General features: G+C 38.8%; 1 protein-coding gene across 1 annotated transcript; it reads left to right on the top strand.

Moving 5' to 3' along the window:
• The first annotated feature begins 1691 nt into the window (after nt 1–1691).
• On the top strand, nt 1692–23987 carry CAV3 (caveolin 3). Its single transcript, XM_074289011.1, is given in 3 exon segments — nt 1692–1891; nt 23583–23864; nt 23866–23987. Coding segments are annotated over 3 exon segments (453 nt in total). The 5' UTR covers nt 1692–1780; the 3' UTR covers nt 23926–23987.
• Nucleotides 23988–27301: the final 3314 nt, after the last annotated feature.

The raw sequence follows: 27301 nt of genomic DNA, 5'->3' as shown, positions 1-27301 counted from the left end.
AATCAAGCAGATAGTGGTCCAGCTAATAGACTAAATATCGATAAATGCCAAATATTGATAAATGTCATCAGCTCAGATTAAGTAAATATGGTTATAGCTGGCCCAGGCTCAAGTAAATATGGACCTGCACATCTTATACAGGTCATAGGGGAAACACAGAAATAATGAAAATAAAATACAGAAAAAATATTCACATATTCTTGTAAGTTCTTTACCTTATCTCAATCTATTCCCCACAATGTTGACATTCAGAGTTAGTGACATCTAAATCAGACTCCTCCATCAATTACTAGCAGTATAACCTGAGACATGTCAATTAAATTCAGCAAGAGTTTCACCATATACATATATATGTGTGTATATATGTGTATATATATATATATATATATATATATATATACATATATACACACATATATATGTATATATATGTGTGTGTGTATATATACATATATGTATATATGGTGAAACTGATGATGATTTCATGTATATATACATATATATGTATATGTGTGTATGTATATATATAAATTACCTCACAGGATTTTTATGAGGACCAAATGAGATTCATCAAGTGTTTTGCAAACTCTAAAGTCTATATAGATATAAACTATTGTTCTCATATGTGCAAAAGGATAGAAATATGTGCACTGATTAATATATATATGTGTATATATAAATATATATATGAAATGATGTCACATAGATATACTTACACATATGCATATACATACTTCTTTTGGGACTATACTTATGATTCAGTCAACAAAATTTTTTTTATATTTCACATTGTGTTACTGCCATGGAACTGAAACGAATGGATCATAATAATATGGTTCAAATATATATATATGTGTGTGTGTGTGTGTGTGTGTATGTGTGTGTGTGTGTGTATACACTTGCACATATATGCCACGGAAATCAGAGAGACAGACAGGGAAATAAAGTGAGATAGAGAGAGAAACAAAGACAGAGAGAGACAGAGAGACAGAGAGAGAAAGAGAGAATGAGAAACTCCCTCTAGTAAAGCTGCCCAAGACACTGAGCAGTTAAGTGACCCACTTCACATAGACTCACTGTTTCAGAACAGGACAGAAATCCAGATGTATATGATTTTGATTCACTCTGCCATACATACAATCTCAAAATCTACATAAGTACATGAACATATATGTGTATGTATTATGTACATGCATTTTTGCATGGCAACCTCATGCCTTATCAGATAACTGAGCTGCCCATCTCCCACCCCCAATCCAAGAGCTGTGTAGTGAGACCTTGACCCAGTGAAACACAGCTTCCCGTATCAGGCCCAACTTATCCTTGTGGGCTTTATTCCACAAAGGAAGAAAAGCAATAGCCAAAAAGCCCCAAAGTCATCTTCCTTTCCATTAGTCAATGGTCCAGTTCCCTGAGGGTTTCCATGTACCCCCACTCCCGTATTGCACGCCCACCTTGGTGGTAACCAGAGGAATGTTAGACACCAAAAATATGACAGTCTTGCATGTGAGCCAGACTCCCAACAAGCCCCTTTAAGGAGTGGTTGGCCCGGATGAGCTCCAATCTTAATTTTAGCTTGGAGGACTGCCACGGCCTGCTTTACCAAAAGGAGTTGTTGGAGGTATGTGAGACAGCTGTCCCTCCGGCATGTGGGGTGGGGCTTATTTCACAGTCAAGAGTACAAATCTGGGGACACTGAATTTACCACTTCTCTCAAGGGTATTTTTCAACCCCATCCAAAGGATTTGGGGCTTTTCTCAGGCAAAACGGGTGTGTTACCATGGCTGAAGAACAGACAGACCTGGAAACCAGAATCATCCAGGACATACACAGTAAAGAGATTGATTTGGTGAATCGAGACCCAAAGCATATTAATGAAGATGTGGTCAAGGTAGGATTTTGATCCTTTTGCTTTGGCCCTGGGATTGTCCCAGCTTCAGTTTAGGCTGCCTCAGAGTATATCTACTTTGTAAGTAGAGGCCATTACCAGTCCGGGATGGGGAATATTTTCATTTCAGTCAGTGACAGGCTCTCAGAAAGCCTCATTATAACTGTTGCACCTATGTCCTGAATTTTCCCTTAAGCAACTCCCAAATGCTTAGCATGAAATAATTAGAAGAAAAATCACTGAAAATGTTCCAGAATATTCAGAATGGGGCAAGAATAAAAGATGATAAAGTATACTGGTCTCGCTTGAATACAAATAATTGGAGATATGCTTTATCTTAGTCTTGGAAGAATTAGAATAAAGGCATAGAATGGTAGAATTCATTTAGCCCCTGCCAATCATTTACTGAGAAGGAAACTGGATCCCAAAATAAAGAGACTTGCCCCAATTTGAGGATATCTTCTACATAAGGGTGATGGGAGACAGTGAGTGGGAACTTCTCTTATGCCCACCACCAAAGGACCATAACCCCTGACCTGATGGCACTCACTCCTCCAGCCCACCTGGCCATCACACCTCAAAGACACCTTCTATGTGCCAGGCCACTGGGGTGACATGTCATTTGCAATTGAACTGTTCCCCAGACTGCTCCCCCCACTACTCTCAGAGCAGCTGACATCTTGGAGGTACAGCCCGGGGAAAATGACATCTCTCAGGATTTTCAGGTAAGGCAAGGATGGAGGCCTGTAAGAAACCCAGAAAAGCATTCATAGAATCATAGAATTCAAAGATATAAAGACCCTTTGAGATTAACCTTTCATAATGTGGATGGGAATCGTGAGAACTAGAGAAAAGAGTCACCTATCCCAAATCCCAGAGGCAGTAAGAAACAGAATCAAAATAGCTTTCTCTTTTCATTGGGTATCATTTGGCAAAAGGTGAAGCTGATAGAAGAGAAATCAGAGTCTAGGTTCATTCTGTTCTAGGCTCTTCAGTCCCAAACTTCATTATTGAGAGACATTGTTGGACAATGGAAAGACCACTGGGCATGGAGTCAGAAGGACTGAGTTTGAACCCTTGGCTGGGCCACTTACTAGCTAAGTGACTTGCTCAATGGTTTCATTCTTCTAGGTTCTGCATATGTAATATAGTGATAGTAACCACCTACTTTGCAATGGTATTAAGGAGAAAGGATTTTTTAAATGACATTCAAAAGAGGAGATGTTGCTATGAAATGACCGCAAGATTAAAAGCTAGAAGAGATCTGAGAATTCATCTATTTTCATAGAGGCAACCAGCTTGTGATCCAGATCATTCTACAAGATCTTACATTTTAACTCAATATATGGGGAATTTTCAGGACTCACCTAGGTGTAGTTCAGTGAAAAAAGCCCTCTTACATCAGAGGATCTGTCCCTGGTGCTCACCCTATGTGAACTTGGGCAAGTCATTTTATTTCCTAAAATTCAGTGTATTCATTTATAAAGGGAGTACAGTTGACCCAGCCTCTGAGATCCTTTCCAGGTTTGGATCTCTGGTCCCATGGAATTTAGCTCAAGTCCAGGCTCACTATGCTAACAGATTCAAGCAAAGGACATAGTAGAAACTGAAAATCATTTAATTGGGGTGGGAATGAATAATAAAACAAGAGAAAATAAGCACCGCATACATTTGCTGAATGAGTACAATTGCACCTCCTCAACTCCCCATGGTAGTCTGAAAAAATGAGGTCTTAGAAGATACAGACTCCAAGAGGGAAGGCACAAGAAAGGTTCTCAGCAATCAGAATGGTTGATTAGGGTCTTCAGTATAGGCAGGGTACACTGGGAACTTCTCCTTGCAGCATCTGCTGCTGACAATCTGGTTGCCCATTTTCCATGATTTCCCAGGTCATCTCCCAACTTGTGACTCCATCTCCACTAAAAACTCCATTATTCCTATATATTTCCTGGCTATATTTCATCAGTCCACTGACATAACTAATCTGTGCTTCACATACTTCCTGGCAATTTAAATCCTGTTTCTTCCAATAAGCAGCCAGAGCTTATTGGAAGGTATAGGATAGCAGTCTAAGTAAACCAGAGTCCCTAACGGAATCCTAGATATCTGAGCTGGGAGCATCTCATTCAGCCGCCAACTCCTTATTTTATAAAAAATAATCTAGAAGAGATCTGAGAATTCATCTATTTTCATAGAGGCAACCAGCTTGTGATCCAGCTCATTCTACAAGATCTTAGATTTTAACTCAATATATGGGGAATGAGATACATTATAAGTGGCAGGTCCTCAGATGCCAAATACAGGTTTCTTTTTTCAGTATCACACTGATCTTCATGGGAAATGACTTACTCAACCACCAGGATTTGAACCAGAATACATGGTTAACAATCAGCTGAACTGGGGCAGGGAGTGATATATATGTAGAACATAACTTTTAAATTTAATCTGCCTTAACATTTTCTCCATAACTTTCGTAAGTCTAGAAATCAATAAATATCATATATGTGTGTATGAGTATACACATAATATAGCTATGTGTGTATATGTACACATAATATATCCATAATATATATCCATACATGCACATACATATACGTGTTATGAGTATACATACACATACATATATGGATAGATTCACATAGGTATGTACACCCTGTATACATATATACATGTGTATACATGCACACATATGGGAAGCTAGGTGGATAGAATTCCATGTCTCATTTTCCTGAATTTAAATCTGGCCTTAGAAATTAAGTCTGTAATCCTAGGCAAGTCATTTCACTCTGTTTGCCTCAGTTTCCCCTAATGTAAAATGAACTGGAGGAGGAAATGGTAAATCAGTATCTCTTCTAAGAAAATCCAAAATGAGTTCACAAAGATTTGGACACAGCAAAAAATGAATCAACAAATATATATATATATATATATATATATATATATATATATATATATATATATATATATATATATATATATATATATATATATATATATATGTGTATATATATATATATATATATATATATATATATATATATATATATATATGTGTGTGTGTGTGTGTATATATATATATATATATATATATATATATATATATCGAGTCCTTTGGAAACAAAAATAAAGAATTAATATCTTAAAGGTGATTGAGGAAACTCTGAATTTTTGCTTCCCATAATCCCTCTTGTACTCCGTTAGGGACAGGGCTTCTAACATCCATGCACACAAGACAGAGGATTCTCCTCCTTTACCTACTTGCAGCTCACAATAACTGAAATATCACCACCAGAAAATATCCCTTTGGGTCCAGCATTGCTTTAGTCCTAAGAATTTCTTTTATAAAAGCCATTCCAGGGGAGGAGGATATATTACATCCTCTAATATCCAAAGTAAAGGTATCATCTATAACAGCTTCCGTTTTGACAGCTACTGAGTGATCAACAGTTAAAGCCCTGGACTTGGAATCAGGAAAATGGGTCCCAATCCTGTGTCAGATTCATATAATGGGACTGTAGGCAACTCTCTTAATCTATCTCAACTTCAATTTTCTCAGCTGTAAAATGAAAAACAAACAAACAAAAACCCAACTGTTTCATAGAGTGGCTATGAAAATCCAATCCAAATCCAAGTCAATGATATTTAAGTGCTATTTAAATACTAGCTATATACCATGGGATCAAAATTGAGTGCTAGAGACTGTGAATGGCATTTCACATGTTTGACATGGTAAGTGATTCTGGAGCTGTAGAGAATAGAGCATAATGATAATAACCTCATTTAGCAAAGACATTTAGTTGTGTGACCCTGGGCAAGAAACTTAACTCTGTTTGCCTCAGTTTGCTCATTTGCTGGAGAAAGAAGCAGAAATTCATTCTAGTATTTCTGCCAAGAAAACCTCAAATAAGGTCATGGAGAATCAGGCATAATTGAAATGAATGAAAAACAACAACAATGACCTCATCCATTATTATCACAGAATATCAGAATTTAGTCATCATTTATTCAAACCACAACCTGAATAATCCCCTCTCTAACAGAATCTACAAATGGTCATGGGATCTTTGCTTGATGATCTCCTATGAGATGGAAGCCAATGAAATCCATTCAAGTCTATTCTACTTTAGGATGATGTGAATTATTTGGGTTTTCCCATATATTAAATTTAAACATGTCTGTCTATAACTTTCATCAGTTTCTCCTGCTTCCAAATTCTGGGGCCAAAAAAGACAAGACCAATCCCTCTTCTACTTGACAGATCTTCCCCTGCTCAAAAACAGCTATCCTCCTTTTCTCCTTTGAGTCTTCTTCTCACCATGTTTCTCCAAGTTCGAGTTCCTTCAAAAGATATGATACTCATCATAATGTGTGGGATAGCAATCCCTAATTCAAAATGACTACTCAGAGACATCTCAAAGTGAAGAGCAGAAGCTTTATTAGAATCTCGTGAGAAGGGGTCAGTCCACTGAGGAGTCTCAGAGACAGAAGGGCTACCGATTACAGAATTAAAAGTTATAGAAATCCACCACCTCCCCCCTTCCCCTCATCTGGTTAATTTTCACTGCCTGCCTAGATGGAAGTAGCACAGATTTGTTAGACCTTAGTCAAGCTGATATTGCTAATTTATTGCAGATGAGATGTTTGTAGCTGACCACAGTAAACTTAGGCAATATTTGCAAATGCTTGCTTGAACTGATATGAGTACCCCATTTTAATGTTTATACGAAGAATTTCATTTTCCCAAACCCATCAGACCTTCATAAACTAAAATTTAAGTCATAGGTTCAAGCTACCTTAATGATTTTATGAGAAACTACATAATCCCTTACATTAAGGAGATTTATTTAGAGGTTAGTAATCTATTAAACCTGAGAGGTTAGGTTTCTAGAATAACCAAGGAGATTTAGTTTACCTCAGGCTTCCTCAGTTAACAAATAGAGATAGCTAATTTGGAAACTTCTTGAATATCTCCAGGCTATTAAATAATTAGTCATGTTTTTCTCTAATCAGTTAAGTAAAGGTCAAGGAGGTTATCTCAGATATTTCTGCTAGAAGAGCAAATCTTTTGCTCTTCTTCCCAGAGCCTTAATGATTAAAGTTCCTCGGTGTTGAGTCTTGAATTATCAAAGTGATTATTCTGAGAAGTCCTCAGTTTCCTGTTTCTCTCAATAATGATGATAGAATTTAATAATATTAATTATACAAATAGCATTCATATACTAGTAATTAATCTATATGTTAATCATAATAAAAGTATAATGGCAAATTAATAAAATTAGTATTCATATAATGCCTACTATGTGCCAAGCACTGTGCTAAGTGCTTTACACATATTTAATTTGGTCTTTGCAACAACCTAGAGGAGTAGGTACTATCATTATTCCCAATTTACAATTGAGGAAATAAGGCAAACAGTAGTTAAGTGATATCACATTATATGCCATAGGAATTAGGATCCTTATATTATCAGATACCAAAGAAGGGAAGAAGGGAGAGGCAAGTATTCTTCCTGTTTTTCAATGCTTTCTGACGGGGGTGATGGGAAAAGACAAAGTATTTGAGGTCAGAACACCTAAACTTGTATCTGGAACTGCTCCTCATTTATCTCTGTGATGCTGAGCAAGTCATACAACTAGTATTTTGTTATTGTTCAGCCATTTTCAGTCATGTCCAACTCACTTTGATCTCAGATACTAAAGTGGTTTGCCATTTCTTTCTGTGGCAAATTTTACAGATAAGGACACTGAGGCAGAGTTAAATGACATCCAGAGTTGCACAGCTAGTGTCTGAGATCAGAATTAAACTCAGGAAGATGAATATTTTTGATTCCAGGCCCAGCACTCTATCCACTAACATTACACCTAATTGCCCCAACCTGCATTTATTAAATACTTATGGTGTATTTAAACATTGACTTGGGCAAGGGGGACAAAGTTTACATAGCATAGATAGATCCCTAAATCCTATCATGGACAATGACCATAGTTCATCCTTCTCCCCATACCAGAGTAATACCATCTTCCTTTACAAGGGAGAGAGAGCAGAAAGGCTTAGCAGAAAGATTTTCAACATAGAGGTCAGACCTGAGATCTTGTTAGCCATGGCTCTCCCACCACCTAGCTATGTGAGTTAGCTTCCTCAAATGACAGGAAGAAGGTCAGCAATCTCTAAAATCTCCTTCCCTTCAACATTCTAGGACACAGGTGATGTGAGCTTGAATCTTAGCTCTGATGCTTAGGATCACTGATTTTGAGCTGGAAAACACTTAGAAGTTAGCATATCAAAGCACTTTGTTCTACAAATCAGGAAACTCAGGACCAGAAGTGAAGGGATAGACCAAGATCCCTCAGATGTCAGAGTAGGAACTCATATCCATGCCCCACTGAGTCCAAGTCCAAATTATTTATGTGATTATGGACGAATCACTTCACCTATGACTTTAAGGAAAAGGAAGAAATGGAGCTGGGAGGGAGAGGAGGAAGAGGGGTCAACTGACCTGCCCAATGTCAAATTGAGGACCAGAACCCCACTCCTGACTCTTTGACCAATGCTTCCACACCTTCCATAAATCAAACCATTTTTAGACCAGAGGTTCCCATTGAATTGCTTGATATTAGTCTAATGAATTTGTCTCATTAGACTAAATTTCATTAATGTTGCTTTAAGCAGTAAATAACTGCAAAATATTATGACTAGAGTATTAAACTACTGTAGAGGCTCCCAATACTTCTTTTTGTTGCTCTTGAAAAGAGTTTAAAGAGCAGAAAAATACTAAAAACAGAGTTAGACCAATGACAAAATTGATGCTTACATTTGTAATTTGCATAGATTTTAGGTTCCTCTTCAGTAAAACGGGGTTAATGATGCTCATGCTATCTCCCTTATAGGAAAGATCCCCCTACTCAGCTCTTAGTCCTCCACCCACAAGGTATATCTGCATTTATCTAGTTGGATGTTTTATCATCTAATTAGATTATAAACTCTTTGAGGACAAAGGGTATTTCATTTGGCTTTTAATTTCCTTCACATCTAACACAATGTTCTGATCCATAGAGGGTACTTAATTACAAATGCTTGTTGAATGAATTTATAAACTCCAAAGCCACTATACAAATATGAGTGATTAGCAGAACCAAAGATTTGATTCATACCTTGTAAAAGATAATCTATACAATACTGTCCTTGAAGAAAGTCTGACTATCTATTAAACTGTGTTATCATGGACACGTGGGGCTCAGTTTCCATATTCTAAAATGGGGATAACACTTGTATGAAGGTCAATATGACAAGATTGCTTTACAAACTTTGAAGGGCCAGAGAAATATGAATGGTTATTAATACTATTGGAAGTGATTTTATGGTCAAGATATATGAATAGACAATTTTAGATGAAGAAATTGAAACTATTTTTAGTCATATAAAAGATGCCCTAAAACACTATTGATCAGAGAAATGCAAATTAAGATAACTCTAAGACACCACTACACACCTGTCAGATTGGTTAAAATGACAGGAAAAGATAATGATGAATATTGGAGGGGATATGGGAAAACTGAGACACTGATACATTGTTGGTGAAATTGTGAATACATCCAGCCATTCTGGAGAGCAATTTGGAACTATGCTCAAAAAGTTATCAAATTGTGCAAACCCTTTGATCTAGCAGTATTACTACTGGACTTATATCCCAAAGAGACCTTTAAAGAGGAAAAGGGATCCACATGTGCAAAAATTTTTTGTGGCAGCTCTCTTTGTAGTAGCAAGAAACTAGAAACTGAGTGGATGCCCATCTATTGGAGAATGGCTGATTAAGTTATGGTATGTGAATGTTATGGGACATTATTGTTTTATAAGAAACAATCAGGAGGATGATTTTAGAGAAGTCTGGAAAAACTTACATGAACTGATGCAAAATGAAATGAGCAGAACCAGGAGATCATTGAACATAGAAGTGATTTTAAAAGTTAAAAGTTAAAGTTTAAAAAGTTTTTTAAAAAGATTTAAAAGACTGTTTTTTTTTAAAAAAAGACTTATTTGGTCAGAATTAAAGACTTGCTTCATGTTCAGTTCATGTTCATGAAGCTTAAACTGTAAGAAGTCAGTGATCTTCTATAAAAACTGACCTCACAAGCTCCATTTCCCTGCTACTGGGGGAATTCCCTCAATTTAGGACTCTACTGAAATGTCCAAAGTTGCTTTATCTATAGCCAAGAGGCCATCTGTTCACTCAAAGGGAAACTAAATGCTCCTAGGTCTAAGTGCCTGATGCTAGAATGAATATCAATATTATTTTCTCAGACATGCTTTTTTTTCAGAATCCTCCTAACTGCATCTGGGAAAGAAAATAGCTGTTTGTAAAATAAAAGAAAATCTCCTATTTTCATGGAGGAAAAAAGATAGTAGATCTATGAGCAATGGGGAAAAGATTCTGTGGAAACAGAGATCAAAGAATGTTTGAGTTTATAGAGAATTTTAAAATTATCTTATCCAATATATTCATTTGACAAAAGAGACAACTGAGACCCAGAGAAATAATTTAAACCATGAGTTGCCCTTTGGTCACATCATATTCATTAAACTTGAACCAACTTTTCTCTGAACTCTGTATGTACTTGCAGGAATTAGTGTGTTCCTAGTTCTTGGGAGTGTGTTTTTGTACTAACTGTTCTTAGAATACTACATTAGTAAGTACCATTTTCTAAAATCTAATTAACTGTGAATATTTAATCAATAGTGAGGGGTACACAAGATGGGAGCTCATGAACCAGAAAACCCCAAGCCCCTGAGGTTATCCAAGAGTACAAACTTAAAGGAGGAATCAGTTGCCCAACCACCCACTAGAGAACCAAACTGCCAATGCCATGGAGTTTAGGGATAGAGGAGGCAAGATACAATAAGATTATTTATTTAGAGCCAGAGAGAACTTAGTGATCATATAGTCCAGTCCCTCATTTTAGAGATGAGAAAACTGACTTCCAGACAAATGGCGTGGCTTGATTGAGGTGACATAGCTAATGAGTTATAGAACTAGGATTGATAACAAATCTTCTGACTATAAATTTCCATTTGCTGCCCAAAGCCATACAGCTAAGTGTGACGCCACAGGTTTCCAAGGTTTCCCCGCTTGGTCTTTCTGGGGCTCCTTCTCTCCTTTTTAGGACTTGGACTTGGACTGTGTACAGTCTATTGGTACAACTTGCAAAGACATTTCAATTCAAGCATCATTTATTAAGTGCTCATTACATGTTAGTCACTATGTTGAGGTAAAACAGGAAATAGACTATATGTACATATAAGTAAATGCAAATTATATAAAAATTAACTCTATAATAATTTAGGGGAATGCTAGCAATTGGGGGACCCAGAAAGACCTTATGTGGGAAACTAAACTTAAACTGAGTTTTGAAGGAAAGTTAGGGAATCTAAGAGACAGAAGTGAGGATCATCACACCTTTTAAAAACACTAAATCTGTGTAACTAATAATATAGTTAGACCAGAATAATAAATTAATCAACTAGCATTTATTAAGAGTCTACTATATGCCAAATAGGGCTAAGTGCTCAGGATGCATTAAAAGATAGATATATAGATTAATAGATGAGTGAATGAATAGATAGTTGATAAATAGACAGATAGATAGGCAGAGAGAGACAACAGACAGATGGATGGGTGGATGGATGGATGGATGGATGGACAGATGGATAGATGGATAGAAGACAAAAAACAATTCCCCTCTCCCAGAGGGCTCATTCATTCATCATTTCTAATGTTCAGCCTATACACAGTCTCATGCAGGGGGAAAGGTCCATTACCTAAAAACTAGCTGGTAACAAGTCTTCTTAACTCACAATCTGAAATGCTCTAGATAAAAGGCAGATTATTTGGACTTTAAAAAGTGATGTTTCCAAGCAGAGCTGAGCCATGATAAATGATAATGACTTAATGTGTTCCCATTTAAAAGCATCAAATTGAACTTTCTCAAATATAACCCATTACTGGTCCAAGTGCTAGGAAAAATCCAAGTTAACTATAAAATATCACACACACACACACACACACCCCACATACTACAGACACAAAGAAGTCAACAATAACCTCTCATTCTTTGGGGTGAAGCATCATCCTTTGCCTCAGGTCCCCTTTCACAATGTAGACATTTGTTCCTGCAGGACAAACCCATTAAGCCCACTCATACTCCAATGACTAATTGGAGCTACTTTCCTGTTGCTAAGAAGTCCCTGGAAGGGAGGTGACTGGTACAGTAGAAAGAGCATCGCAACTGATGTCAGAGACCTGAGTTCCATTCCCAACTCAGCCAATTAGTGACAGTGGGAAAGTTCATTTTGTCCCTCTGGGTCTTGGTTTTCTTATCTACAAGGTGAGGGGGTTGAATTATATTAATGACGACTAAAGTTCCTTCCAGCTTTATACCTATGATTATGAGAAACATAACAGAACTAGAGGCCTGGGAAGTACATCTCATGGAAATGGCAGAGGTAAGAGAGAGAATAAGCATTTATATAACACCTACCATGTGCCAGGGAGAAAAGCATCTATACAGCTCCTACTCTGTGCCATGTGTATTATACATGGTACATACTATGTACAAGATGGATTCCTTTACATATATTATCTAAGCACTTTTACCTATAATAGCTCATTTGGTTTTCTTAATGAGGGAGGTGCTATTATTATCCCTTTTTACAAATAAGGAATCTGAAGCAAGCAGAAAAAGTGAATTGTCCAGAGTCACACAGCTAATAATAAAGTATTTGAGGCAGGATTTCTATCCAGGTGTCTCCCAGCTCTGCCTGATGTGTCACCAGCTGCCTCTAGAATGACAAGGTGTCAGAGGACCCTCAGTTTGAATCCTAGTTCTGCTATTTGAGGAAATGAAAACTTTCTCAAAGCCTCTCTTCCATCATTTGAAAAATGAAAGCGTTTGACTTAATAACTTCTCATAAACTATGTTTCTCATTTATTAACACTGACTGAATGCTTGCTTATTATGTGTCAGGCATTGTGCTAAGTGGGAATACAGCTTGGAGAATAAGATAGGGCTGATCTCCTTAAATGGAGGTTCTGAGAGAAGCCATCCAGTTAGAGGAACAGGACTGCAGGGGCAGGGACTTCTCCAAAGGAGTAAATTCTAGAGCTGGAAAAAGGTTTCAGGATGAAGAGCTGAGGCTTGATGGAGGAGGTCCAGAACACAGCCCAGAGAGAAGTCCAGCCCTACCATTAGTTAGCTATGTGGCTTCTAGCAAGTCATTCATCCTCTCAAGACTTCAGTTTCCTACTCCATAAAATGGTAGAGTTGGACTAAATCTTCAACAAGGAACCTTCTATCTACGATTCTGTTATCTCTAAGGGCCCTTTGGTTCTACAAAGGGATGTGGATGAGGGAGCAGGGAAGAAGAAGGCAAGTCCGACACAGAAGGTCAGAGACCTTGGAAAGATCCACTCAACTTCCTCCCTGCATGTCCAAGACAGAATTGGCACAGACCACACGTCTGACACACTCTGCCTTGTACCATCTGAGTTTTCCTTGCCTTCTCTGATGGATTCATAGTCTCTAACTACCGAATTACCCTATTCTGGGGTTCTGTCTCCTTTCCCCACCCACTCTGTAAGAATTATAGACATGTGAAACACTCCTCCAAACAAAAAAACTAAAAAACTTTCTGTCTGAGGATCACTTCTTGTGGCAAAGGTTCACTGTATTATACCTTCTTTTCTAAAGCGAGCAGACTAATTGTGCACCCAGTAAGATCTAAAAAGTATTAAGTGAAAAGAAGTAAATTCAAATTTGATTTGCAGAAAAACTTCCCAGCAATCAGAATTATATACAAATGGAACGAGTGGATTCATAGGCCATCTAATCTTGACCATCCCTCTCTTTATAGATAGGGAAACTGAATCCAGAGTCATTAACACTCCTTAAAGGTGTTCAAGCAAAAGCTAGATGTGCTTTTTCTTTCTTGGATATGGTTTCAATAAATGGCCAACACTGAACTACCATGGCTCCATGACTCACTGCTTGGAATAGAATATAAGCTTTCTACTAATAGGGATCATCTTGCTTTTGTTTTTATATCCCTTGTGTTGGCACATAGTAGGTATTTAGCAAATGTTTGTTGATTAATTGAGTAATTCTGTGAAATGGGAGCTAAGAAGATATAACGTAAAAAACAGGACTGGATTTAAATACAAGAATGCCTATGTTTCAATAGCAGCTTTACTCCATGCTGCTTGTGTGATTTTTGGACAAGCCTTTCCCCTCTCTATGACTCAGTTTCTCCCTCTTTAAAAGAAGGAGTTTGTTATTCCAGATAAATGATGTCTCTGAATCCTTCTAATTCTATAGCCATCATCCTATAAATCCAGACAGAGTAAATATCTTACACACAAGTAAAAAAAAATAAATAAATTGAGACAAAAGGAATCACTCACAAGGAGGATCCAAGATAAGGGTTCTGAACATGCTGGTGGCTTAATCTGCATGCCCAGTATTGGTTTGCCATCTGCAAGCTATTCCTATGTGTAATATAATCCTCCCATAATCCTCTACACCTGCCAACTGTGGGGGCCCAGACACCCACACACTGATATTCATTGCAAGCTTACCCTCCAGATAGCCCTTTTCAGTCTGGGTTTTCACTCTACCCTTGTCTCTTCCAGCCCCCTGCTCAGTGAATGACTCCAAGCCCCTAAGCCCTGATCAAGAATCCCAGCTAAAATGATTGAATGTGACACGATATGATGTAAGCATAACATTACATTTTAGTGCCAGGAAGGACTCGGAAACCCAAATTCACTGATTTTATTTTATCAATTAGGAGATTGAGATCCAGAAAGGCAACAAATAGGATTCATATTAATATTAACTACTTCAAAAAGTTTTGAAGAATGAATGAGATCAGATAGTCAATAAGTATTTATTAAGCACCTACTATGTGTCAGACACTGTGCTAAGGGCTGGGGATGCAAAAAAAAAAAAAAAGGCAAAAAGCAGTCTCTATCTTCAGGGGGCTCACAGTCTAATGGGCAAAGTGCCCAGTAAACTCCAAGTATCTATCTCAGCTGTTAATAGACCACCAAAGACATGTGATGCCCTCATGGGGTGCTCCCTCCACAGATACATGGCAACCCATCCTTGACTCAGTAAGTAAATCCAAGGTGTTTCAGAATGCCACAGATGGTAGATACCAGAAGTTGAATTTGAAAATAATTTTAATTCTAAGTACAACTTACAACTCTCTATCTATTATCCCCATACTGCCTCTATGACCTGGTATTAGTTAATTTTTCAGACTTGCCTGAAGAGGTAAAATGATTTGTCCAGAATCACATTCCCAATATTTGAAAGAGGAAAGACTTGAATCTAGGATTTGAAATTCTTGACTCTGAGGTGAGGTCTTGATTTTGTTATGCAATGCTGTATCTCTAATTACATCATCATACTATATGCAATTAATAATATATGATGTTATTAATAATTAATATATAATAATAATAATACAAGGAGGAGGAACTAGATGGCACAGAACACCAGGACTAAAGTCAGGAAATCCCATCTCCTTGAGTTCAAATCTTCAGACTTCAGACACTTACTAGCTGGGCAAAACACTTTACTCTACTTCAGTTTCCTCATCTGTAAGATGAGCTGGAGAGTGAGAAGAAAGCTGGATGGCAAATCACTCTAGTTACAGTGGTCCTCAAACTTTTTAAATAGGGGCCACTTCACTGTCCCTCAGACTGTGGGAGGGCCAGACTATAGTAAAAACAAAAACTCACATTCTGTCTCCACCCCTCAGCCCATTTGCCATAACCTGGCGGGCCGCATAAACGTCAAGTACCTTTGTCAAGAAAACACAAAAAGGAGTCACAAAAATCAGACAAGGCTAAAAAACAATTGAATAATAATAATGATATTATATATTCTCATTTCCATACAGGCTCTTAGGTATTTTAGCTAAATTGGGTGAGTCTTTGGAAATGTCAGGCAGAATTTCACAACAGCAGACTTACATTAATTCATTCAGGACATCCCATAAGCTGGCAGCTCCACGTAGAGCCTCCCTAGCCCCCTGCTTTTGCTCCAGGCCCTCTGTACTATCTACCCTGCCCCATTGCTGCTCCAGCTGGCTCACACTAATCAAACTACCACCTTCCTGCTCCCAAAATAAATCTAGGAGAGGCTGCCTGACTTAGTGAGACAGATTCATTTCCCTTCCCTCTCTCTCTCTCCCTCCCTTCAGACACAGACAGAACATTCTGCAAAGGGAACATTACCAGTCCCCCACAAAAATAAGTCATTTCCCCTGCAATTCTAACAACTAATTAAGGAATGAAGCTGCTGTATTGTTTGGGGAAATTGGCACGCACCACAGAGTTGCCCGATTCCAGCTACATAAATGCCATCTTCTCCTTCCCAGGGAGAAGCTTAATGCATCGTGAGCAAAGCAGGCCCTTCTCTCAGCTCCAAGCTGGAGGGACAGCTGCAGGACTCTATACTGGCTCCCTCTGATTTACAGAGAAGGAGCCGCTTGGAAGACAAGGACTTACAGGGAGACTCTGAGCCAGCTCCCTTTCCCCCCACCCCTTAGTGAAAAGCGTTGCTGGGAATTGACACATAAGGACCAATGATTTCTAAGAAAATGAATAATTAAGAGATGCCCCCCTCAAACTCCCAGAATTCTACATATTAAGAAGGAAGGAGAGAAAATTCCCTTTCGTCTCAGGCAGCTGGTCCCCACTGCTATTATCATCCATAATGTCAATATTGGGGAAGTCATCCAATTTGTGAATTCATCTGCCAGTGGTGGTTACAATATCCCTGTCAACTAGCAAATCCTCCGGGAACAAAGCTCCTTTTGATAAAGTCAGCCTGTGCAGGGGAGGAATTTGGGCACATCACAGGATGTCTAGTTCAAATGGGGCTGTGTCTACTAGTGTTTGCACCTGGGACACCACCCCAAGCCCCTCCTCCAGTCAGTGTACCAAAAAAAAATGCTTTGAAATGAAAATTTGAAGCTATGGAGGAAGATGGATCAGCGTAGTGAGGTGCTGAGGTGGAGAGGAGGCAGGTCGGCAGGGAGGTCCACAAGGCTGCAGGTTCCAGAGGAGCCTCTTTGGCTAACTTATTAGCTAGCTAACTTGCTTATTTCCTGCTAACTTGACCCTACGGTCAGTGCCTGGCACATAGTAGGCACTTAACATACGCTTCTTGACTTCATCCTCTAAATCTGGAACCTGGGGGGAAGCTCTTATCACCCCACCCTAGTTATAGCTCTGGGTCTGAGATGGCAGCATTGGTGACTGAGGAGAATGAGAAATGGAATTGATTCTGGCTCCTTGAGGGTGGGCCTGGCTGAGAGGAAAATGAATTCTTGAAGTGCATGTGACCTGATCACCTCATACTACAATAGCTTCCATGCCCCTAAATTTGGATGATAAAGAAAAGGTCCCTGTGTCCCCTAAGAGGGTCAAGGAACTACATCCCACCCTGTTCAGAGGAGAAAAATCAGCTGAGGCTTGAGAGGAAAAGCACCCAGATTCTGAGTACCTCCTCAATTTATCCACTGTCTTGGCTGCATCTGATAATGATGACCCTGCTAATGGAGTTACTATCACAATCAGGGGAAGTGAGCTGGTTAATCTGTGCTGAGCCTATTGTTCACCAGAAGAAAATTCCCTTAGCTTCTGGTACTGGCAGAAAGGCAGTAGCTTCGGCCAGAACCCCATGATGAGCACTAGGATCTTTCTTATTCTTTCTGCCTGGAGGGAGTATATAAAACTTGGGAGATGTGAACTTTAAGGCTGGTATTTAGGTTGAGCAGTTACAGTTCTATCACTGGAGAAAGAAAGAGAACTCAGGGGTTCCTCTTTGGCACTAGTATTACTGGGAAATATCGGTGAGAGTTTACATATACACACACACTTGCACACACACACACACACACACACACATGTCTCATAGTCATTAATAATTTGCTTGTATGGAGATTCTGGATCCTTTAGCTTCTTCCCAAGTGCTCTATTTTGCTGTGCTTAGGCTACTAGGGGAGGGATGTGTTCAGAACTGTGCTAAACAGCTTTCTATAGCTACTAGGGCTGATTCATTTGGATAGCAAAATGTTCCCAACACTGGAGCAAAGACTTATAACCTCTGCAGTCCATCTGCACAAGCTAATGCCACGTGTTTTTATCTGATCCCTGAACGCATGCCCTATGTGCCCAACATGTACTTAGATCCAGATATTGAAGCTCAGATAGATGCCTTTCCTTACACTCTCCAGTATTCAACACCTTTACTGCTTATATTCAACAACTAGTTCACATTCTTTGCAATATGGACACTTTGTGAGCTTTGGAACTTTGAAGTGATTGTGATATGGGACAGACACTGACATGGGACCGCCGAGCATGGCATGCCCTCATGCAAGTAGATGCTGTGCTCTATGAGCAAGGAAAAATCAAATTAACTCAGAAGAAATGCAAGATGCACAGATTTAGAGAATCTACGCTCAAATGTTCTCATGGACTATTTGTGCCTGACCTGTGGCGGAGCGTTCTGAGCTCATATTGATCTGACTAGCCACAGTTAGATGCACTGTAACTTAACTCTAAAATAATTCATCTCATTTTGGTCCTCTTCCTCCATGAAGAACAACCACCAGTCATTTCATATTCTATTCTCTCTGGCTTTCTCTGGCCCTGGCTCTCTCTCTGGGTCTGTGTCTGTGTCTGTGTCTGTCTCCCTGTCTGTCTCTTTGACTCTGTCTCTGTCTCTCTGTGTCTCCATCTCTTTCTGTTTCTTACTCTTTCCTTCCCTCCCTCCCTCCTTCTCTGTCTCTCTGTTTTTCTCTCTCTCCTCTCTTTCTTCTCCCTCTCTCTCTCCTTCTATCTCTCAGAAACACATTCATGAACCAGGTTTTGATACCCTGCCAAACCATGCTCAGTCACCAACACCTAAGGAATGCTCTCTCATAACCACAGAATTGAGGAGAATTAACAAGCAGTCATGTAAATTCTGTTTCCTTGAATGGCTGAATCTCTTCCTAGGAATTTCCAACTTCAACATGTATCTAAGTAGCCCTGTATCACATGTGGTTCAGAGGAAGGCTTATGATCCAGACTGTGCTGTGAACTACCTGCAGTCTCAGCATAGAAAACGCCTCTGGGTTGGACAATAGCGTCTTGACTGTGTTACTGGTCACCAATGCCTGACCAGTAACCTTGCCAATGGCTTCTAAATCTTTTAAGAGAACTTACATCCTGGCACCCTGACCAAAATGAGAAGTTGGATTTAATCTTCATTAATAGATATATTCATGTATATGAGGGGGAGGAACAGCAATCACAATAGTCAAGGTAATAGAAGGGCTACAAACGATGACCAAGTAAAAATCATTAAAATGCTTCATTCTGGAAACAGAACCTGAAACCAGATGTATTCAAAATGTACAAAATCACAAAGGTTACATAGAGGAGAATGCAGGTTGCTGAATCCCAGACTGCTGAACTAATTAGGAAAGATCCCCTAGAATTAGGAGATGCTTTTAAAAATAAGTTCTCTCAACATAAAAGCTAGGGAAGCTATGGACTTTATTCTTTAAGGAGTGGAACAAATAAAATATGAAGAAATTCAGATGTTGTTTTTACAAATTCATAAACAATGGAGCCCCTGAGTTCCTGTTGCATTTAGAGCCAAGAGCTCTGATTTGGCAACTAATTATCTATTGCCTTATATATTCATTTCACTTTTTTTATAATGTGTCCTTTGAGATCAAGGGCTGCCTCTTTGTATCCCTTTGCCTCTTCTCAGTGTGGTCTTGCACACAGGAAGCACTCATGAAAATGGTTTTTAATTAATTAAAGTATTTCATTAAGTTGATGGGGGGGTATATTGCTGAGGTCCCTTTCCACCAAGCATTCTGTGTTATACTCCTAGCAGACACAGAATATGAGCCTGAGCTAGAAAAGACTTCTTGAGTTCCTCTTGAAGTCAAGGACCGTGATTTCTCACACAACCCACTTCTCATGGTGCCATAGGACCACAAGAATTTCTGACAGTGACTTAAAAGCTGCATGTGGGATGTACACCAGCGAGTTCTTGGCTCCACCTGTTTGCCTGAGCATGCACTGACCAGCGCTCTCCTTCCTTACAGAGAGGCATGAATGGCTTGGAATGCTCTGGGAGGAGAAAGTATCAGAATACACTCAGAAGAGTCCATGAAGGGAAATCCTACTCCCATCCCAAAGTGGCCTCTTGGTGCCAGGCCAAACAAGAGCTTTACAGACTAAGGATGTCTGTGAGCTACTGTGCTCTGCCATTAGCTTCCCAGTGCTAAGACATACTTAACCTAAAGCTTGCAGCACCTGCCCACTAGCAACTCTGAGCTGACAGAGGGTCTCAACTTCTCTGTAGCTTCAAATCCATGGGATGGTAAGAATTTACACCAAGCCCCACCTAGACTGGATTCTAGGATGGAGATACTGACACTATGGGACTAGGATGGAGGTGATGGCGCTAAAGCCAAAATATCATAATTCCACAAATACCCATTAAGAAGTACACCAGTTGGGGCAGCTAGTTGGTGTAGCAGATAGACATCAGCCCTTAAGTCAGGAGGACCTGAGTTCAAATCTGGTCTCAGACACTTAACACTTCCTGGATGTGTAATCCTAACCAAGTCACTTAACCCCAAATGCCTCAGCAAAATAATAATAATAATAATAATAATAATAATAATAATAATAATAATAAATGCACCCCTCATTGGCATTTACTATGCAAAGACAAAAAGAAAACGGATCCCGCTGAAGGAGCTTATGTTTTACTGGAGGAATGAATTTAAATTTGTAGATGATTATGCTACATTAGAAAATGATGGGCAGGGGACAGAGAGGAGCAGAAATCCAGACAAAGTAGCTTAGGAATATTAAAAAGAAAAAGAACACCTTCACTTGTCAGGATCATAAAAGGATTCATGAAGGAAGATAACATTCTGATAGGTAGAGTTGAGAAGGTATCAAATGCCAGGTAGAGTGGAGATGCTGAGTAAATGTGTGAAGACAGAACCATGATGATCATAGATTTAGAACTTCAAAGAGACTTTAGGAGCCATCTGGTCCAAATCTCTCATTTTACAAATGCATAAACCGACACTAGAATAACTAAGTGACTTCCCCAAGATCACACCGATAACAAGTGGCAGAGTCAGAATATAAATACATGTCTTATGATTCCAAACCTGCTGTTCTTTTCAATACATCATAGTGCTTCTCAGGTGATGGCCTACAGAATGAAAGGAGCAAGCACATAGTACAGTTGGGCAGGAAAGAAAGAGTGATGAAGGAGAATAAATGAAGAACAGTAATGTGGAAGAAGTCTGGAACAGACTTCCCAGTGATGGAAACTTCAATGCCAATCTGGGGGATTTGTGTTTTACATTAGAAGAAATAGGAAGTCATTGAGGGTTTTAGAGCAGAGGAATGATGTAGTCAGATCTGTGTTTTGAAAAATTTCTTGTCATGGGAAGGAAGAATCTGAAAGGAGAGAGAATGGAGTCAGAAAGTACAATTCACAGAGATTATAAATTCAAATCCAGCTTCACACATTTACTAGATTATGAACTCTCTGTACGGTAAAGCATTTAACTTCTCTCAGATTCATTTTCCTCATCTACAAAATGGAGATAGCAATAACACCTGTCTCACAGAAGTGCTTTGAGCATCAAGGTGATAATACATGTAAAGAGCTTTGCAAATAGGAAAGCTAAAGATCATTATTTTGTTTTATATATATATATATATATATATATATATATATATATATATATATATATATATATATATATATATATATATATATATATATATATATATATATATATTGTCCCCAAAATAATAGTCCCATTTTCTAGCTCCGCAGAGCATACTTTTTACCATTTCTTCTAATTCAGGGTAAATGGGCACAGGATTCTCCTCTATTTGGTAGAAGGAAGGAGTAAAAGGAATGCACTGTCAGCTGATGACCAGTGAGTTCCTCAGTCTGGAGCCACTTAAGACCCAGAGACACTGTGCCACCTTAAGCAAGCTTTTTCTTATCTGAAGTAAATACAATAATAGCAATATTTATAAATATATTTAGAGTTTTCAAAGCATTTTTATATGTTATCTCCTTTGAACCTCATAATCCCATGGATTAGGTGTTATTATTATCCCCATATTACAAATTTTATAAAAACCAAAATCTTAAGATTAAATGATTTATCCAGGGTAAAACAACTAGTAATTTCTTAGAATTTGAACTTATAATAAAACTCCTGCCAAGAAAATGAGAGAGAGACAGAGAGAGAGAAAGAGAAGAAAAGGAGGAGGAAGAGAAGAGAAAAGAAGAAGAAGAAGAAGAAGAAGAAGAAGAAGAAGAAGAAGAAGAAGAAGAAGAAGAAGAAGAAGAAGAAGAAGAAGAAGAAGAAGAAGAAGAAGAAGAAGAAGAAGAAGAAGAAGAAGAAGAAGGAAAAGAAAAAGAAAGAGAAGAAGAAGAAGAAGAAGAAAAAGAAAGAGAAGAAGAAGAAGAAAGAGGAGGAAGGAGGGAGGAGTGTGGGAGAAAAAAGAGAGACAGATTTAGAGACAAAGAGATCTTGGTAGTTAATAGAGATTAGAGACTATGTCTCTTCCTAGAAATCACATCATTAGTTTAATAGTTAATCACTGCTAAAATGTTTAGATAAAGTAATAAATAAAGGAATCAGCAAGGAAAATGAGATGAGAATAAGAGAAGTCAGGGACTTGGAGACACACTGGTCCTACCTCACTATTCTGCCTCTCTAGAAACCTTGTTTCTCTTCACAAAGATCTGTTAATCCAATTACACATCTGTCTGCAAAGGCACTATGGAAGGAGAAGGATTTTTCTCATCTCTTTTCCAAAGTAAAATCTGAGTCTTGTAGAATAATTGAACTTTCAAGCTGAATTCTAGTCACCATCATAATCAATTCAAGTCAGGATTTTATTATTGTTGTTGATTGTCTAGACTTAAGAAAGTGATGGGGAAAAATGTTATTACAGATTAAACTTAAAAGTGTGCTGTGGGTACTTATCCCTCCCACAAACCCAGAAATCTAATTTTACCAGAACATCTCTGAATGTTCCTTTATCAGTTTTCTCATAATTCAAATTGGAAATTTTATACTAAGGGATTGTTAAAGTTTTCTTCTAGTTGTTTTGTTAACCTATAGTTATCTGTAAATTTTGTTGCATTTAAAAAAAATAAATTTACTTATATACTTTTTATATCCCCTACATTTTCCATTGTTGCTCCTCTCTCAGAGTCATCCCATATAAGAAAATTAAAAGAGGGGGGAAAATTCATTGAGACTACTGTATCTCAAAAATCTGGCATTATACATACATACATACATACTTCAGACATACACGTGATTTTCTTCCACTACAAAGGAGAAGCTGAGTTGCTTTCTCATACCTCTTCCATGGAACCAAGCTTGGTCATTATAATGTCACATCATTCAGTTGCCATAATTTTTGCTGTAATTTTCTCTATTGATGTTGTCCTGGTTCTGTTTATGCCCTTTGACATCAGTTTGCCATTGAGCATGGCATTTTTCTGATTCCAAGTCTTGTGTTTTGACCTTGTATTTTCTTCCTTCACTCTGGACTGGGCCTCAGGTGGACTTCGAAGATGTGATTGCTGAACCCGAGGGCACTTACAGTTTTGATGGCGTCTGGAAGGTCAGCTACACTACCTTTACAGTCAGCAAGTATTGGTGCTACCGCCTGATCTCCACCCCTGCTGGCGTCCCACTGGCCCTCCTCTGGGGATTCATCTTTGCGTGCATCTCCTTCTGCCACATCTGGGCCGTGGTACCCTGCATCAAGAGCTGCCTGATTGAGATGCAGTGCATCAGCCGTATCTATTCCCTCTGTGTCCACACCTTCTGCCATCCCATCTTTTGCTGCTCTTGGCCAAATCTTCAGCAGCATCAAAGTGGCCTTGAGAAAAGAGGCCTAAATAAAATTGGGGGATGAAGGGGAAAATGAAACCCGGGAGTCTGGTGGGGTGAGGGTGGGAGGGAGGGAAGAGGGGGAGATGGAATATAAAGCCACAACTAGTTCTACAACAACACTCCATGGGAATTTCTACGGATTTTATTTTTTAGAGACTTGTTGCTCTTTCTGAAACAAGAATGTGTAGAGAAAGGGAAGTGACCATAATGACATTTGAGCTCATTGGTCTTCATTCTGAACCTGTCCCCCACCGTGGGATCCACAGCCAGGATGATGGCCATTTGCTCAGAGGGCAGCTACTGTATGAGTCTGGGCACTCATTTGTACTGTAATCTTAAATCTTCACTGTTATGGCATGAAACCAGCCTCTTCCAGCTGGGGTCATTGTTTCCTGAAACCCTGTGAACCCCTGAATTTTAGCAACAATAAGCTATCATGGCTAACAGATTGGAATCTAATAAAGGGTTTTGGCTGCAGGGGGGGAAGTTGTTCATTTTATTTCTGTTCACAAGGTGAGAGCAAAATATCCTCCTAAAATGCTTATTTTGCTTCCCAAGGATAAAAATTTAATTTGTTCTATTTGACTCAATAAGACAAACTATTAGCAATGAATAGAAATTGCAAAAACACAAATTTAAGCTTAACATAAGGAAAAATTTCCATAGCTATCCAAAATAGGAATAGACTAACTTGCTATGGAATAAGGCTCTAGATATTGGGGTCTTTTAAGTAAAGAATGAATGTCCAACTGAATCTTTTCCAATTCTGAACATATTCTTATAGTGCTATAGAGTATTTAATCATCCCAGGAATTAGCCAAGAAAGAGTTGTTGAATCTCATCTGAGAGCACTCTGGCAGATCAGTGTAGATTCTTTCTTAGAACCTATGTGCTCTTTTTTCCCCCAGTAGTCACTTATTCCAGCAATGCAGAATCTGTTAAGTTCTTGGAAGACCAATCTTTTCTTTGTTTCACTCCCTTGCTCATCCTGCCCATCCTGATTGTACATAGAATGAGTGAGGGATAGAACATTTATAGAATCATGGGATGAGAGAATCTTAGAGTTAGAAGGGAGCATCTAGTCCAACTTGTACACCAAAAAAAATCCCAATCTCTATGATAACTCTAGCAAGTAGTCACCCAGCTTTTGCTTAAGTGTCTTTAGTGAAGGTGAAACTTCCTTGGCATTAAGCCTAATCTTACTTCTTGGCAAGCAGGGTCCACCCACTTCTTTGGGATCTGAAAGAACAATCCTAACTCTTATTCCATGTAATAACTTTTGAAGTATTTCGTGATAATAGGATTTAGAACTGGAATGAATCTTAAATAAGTCATAGAACTCATAGATCTAAAGATGGAAGGGGACCCCATAAACCATCTAGCCCAACCACTTTATTTTAACCCAAAGAAATGGAGATGGAGAGAAGTTGTGACCATCTCTAGGTCATAAGAAGAAGAAAGTGACAGAAATTGGATTTGAACCTAGATCCTCACTTTCAAATCTAACACTCTTTTCACTGAATTCAACTGCTTCCATGGTTCTCTCTGAGCTTTCTCTTCTCCACACTAAGCATCCTTAGAAATTTCGACCCATCCTCCTATGGTATAGGCTTGAGATCTTAACCATTCTGGCTATCCTCTCCCAAATAGCTTTTAATTTTTCACTATCTTTTCCTAAATATGTTGGCAACACTGAACACAAAGGTCTGGATAGAGTTTTTCGCAATGGAGTACCAAGGCTCACTTACTTCCTTGTTCCTGGAATCCAAGATGCCAATGGCCTTTTCAAGGAGGCTGAATATGGCTGGGTCAATAGACTTTTCAGTGGCATCCATGGTAGGAAGGTCCTCTGTTTAATAAGGCCCTCTTGGATTAGCTCTATGATCCAACCCAATATAACATGCTTCATCTGGCTCAGAAATCCTTCCCTTTCAGCATAAGGGAATAGGAAGAAGTGTCAGTATAGTTCAGCTTCCAAAATATCGGAAGAATATTCCTCTCTCGCCTCATGGGTGAAATGAGGAGATTGGATTAGATGGTCTGTGGAGAGTCCCTTCCAGCTGTAAGCTATGCACTGTTAAGAGTACCCAGTCTGGTAGTTTCTTAGACTGATTATAAGTTGCCACTTTAAGAGCTACATGATGTAATGGATGGAGAGAATTGTAGTAGGAAACACCTAGTTTTGACTGCTGTCTCTGACCCTGACTGTGAGATACTAAGAGTCTTACAACATCTGTATGTGTCAGGTTATTAATTTCAAAGCCTTTTCTATGGAACCATAGACCATACTGGTGCTGGGAATTCCCACATGAGGTGTTCTTCCTACTTACAGAATCAAAGAGCTGGACGTATTGATTTTTTTCTGGCCACTAGATTTTTGATGACTCAGGAAGAGATAGAGTGAGGTGATGACTTGGCTCAATTCTACCTCACTTAATTCCAATTCACATCCAAGTCAAGACATCATCTCATGATGTCACCAGTCCACTTAAGAGAAAGAAGGACAAATGACAAGTGAAGCACAAAATCAGGCTGGAAGTCAAGGAATTCTAACTCACTGAGTTCTAGCTCATAGAATTTGGAAACAAGAAGGAACTTTGGTGATGACCTGATTCATAGGGAAGGAAAGAGACACAGAAAAAAAAAATAATAAAACTGTCTAATTCTACACCAGTAGAAAGAAACAGAAGATTTTGAACTCAGGTGATAGAATAACAGACATAAAATGGACCTGAGAGACTTTCCAAGTCAACAGAGGTTAATAGATTCCAAATCATTATACCACATCAGTGAGTTCTTAAACAAATAACTTCACTTTTTCCCAATCTCATTTTTCTTATCTATACATATGTTAGGGGAAAAACCCAACATCCACAGAAGAGATGCTTCATGAATTTGTTGAGCCCTAAATAGCCTAATAAATTTTATTTATTGTGCAAAGAAAGACAGACAGATATCAAGAGCAAAGGTAACAAAGTGATTTGATATCATGGATTGACCAATAGGTTCCAGGCTCCACTTGGTCATTTTCTGGGCCCTAATTGGCTCAGGATGAGTATCAATAGCAATTGTTTCTATTTGAGCCAGAAACCCTAAGGGTGTACTCCTCCCAGATTGATAAACTATGTGTATAGGACAGAGAGAGAAACAGAGACAAAGAGAGACAGACAGAGAGACAGAGAAACAGAGAGAGACAGAGACAGAAAGATATGGGGAGGGAGGGGAGGGGAGGGGAGAGAGAGAGGAGAGAGAGAGAGAGAGAGAGAGAGAGAGAGAGACGAGAGAGAGAGAGAGAGAGAGAGAGAGAGAGAGAGAAGTGAGAGAGAGAGAGACAGAGAGAGAGAGAGAGAGAGAGAGAGACAGAGAGAGAAAGTGAGAGAG

This window comes from Sminthopsis crassicaudata, chromosome 1 (genome assembly GCF_048593235.1).
Source record: "Sminthopsis crassicaudata isolate SCR6 chromosome 1, ASM4859323v1, whole genome shotgun sequence".
Lineage (NCBI taxonomy): Eukaryota > Metazoa > Chordata > Mammalia > Dasyuromorphia > Dasyuridae > Sminthopsis > Sminthopsis crassicaudata.
This window is presented reverse-complemented; position numbering and strand designations above follow the sequence as displayed.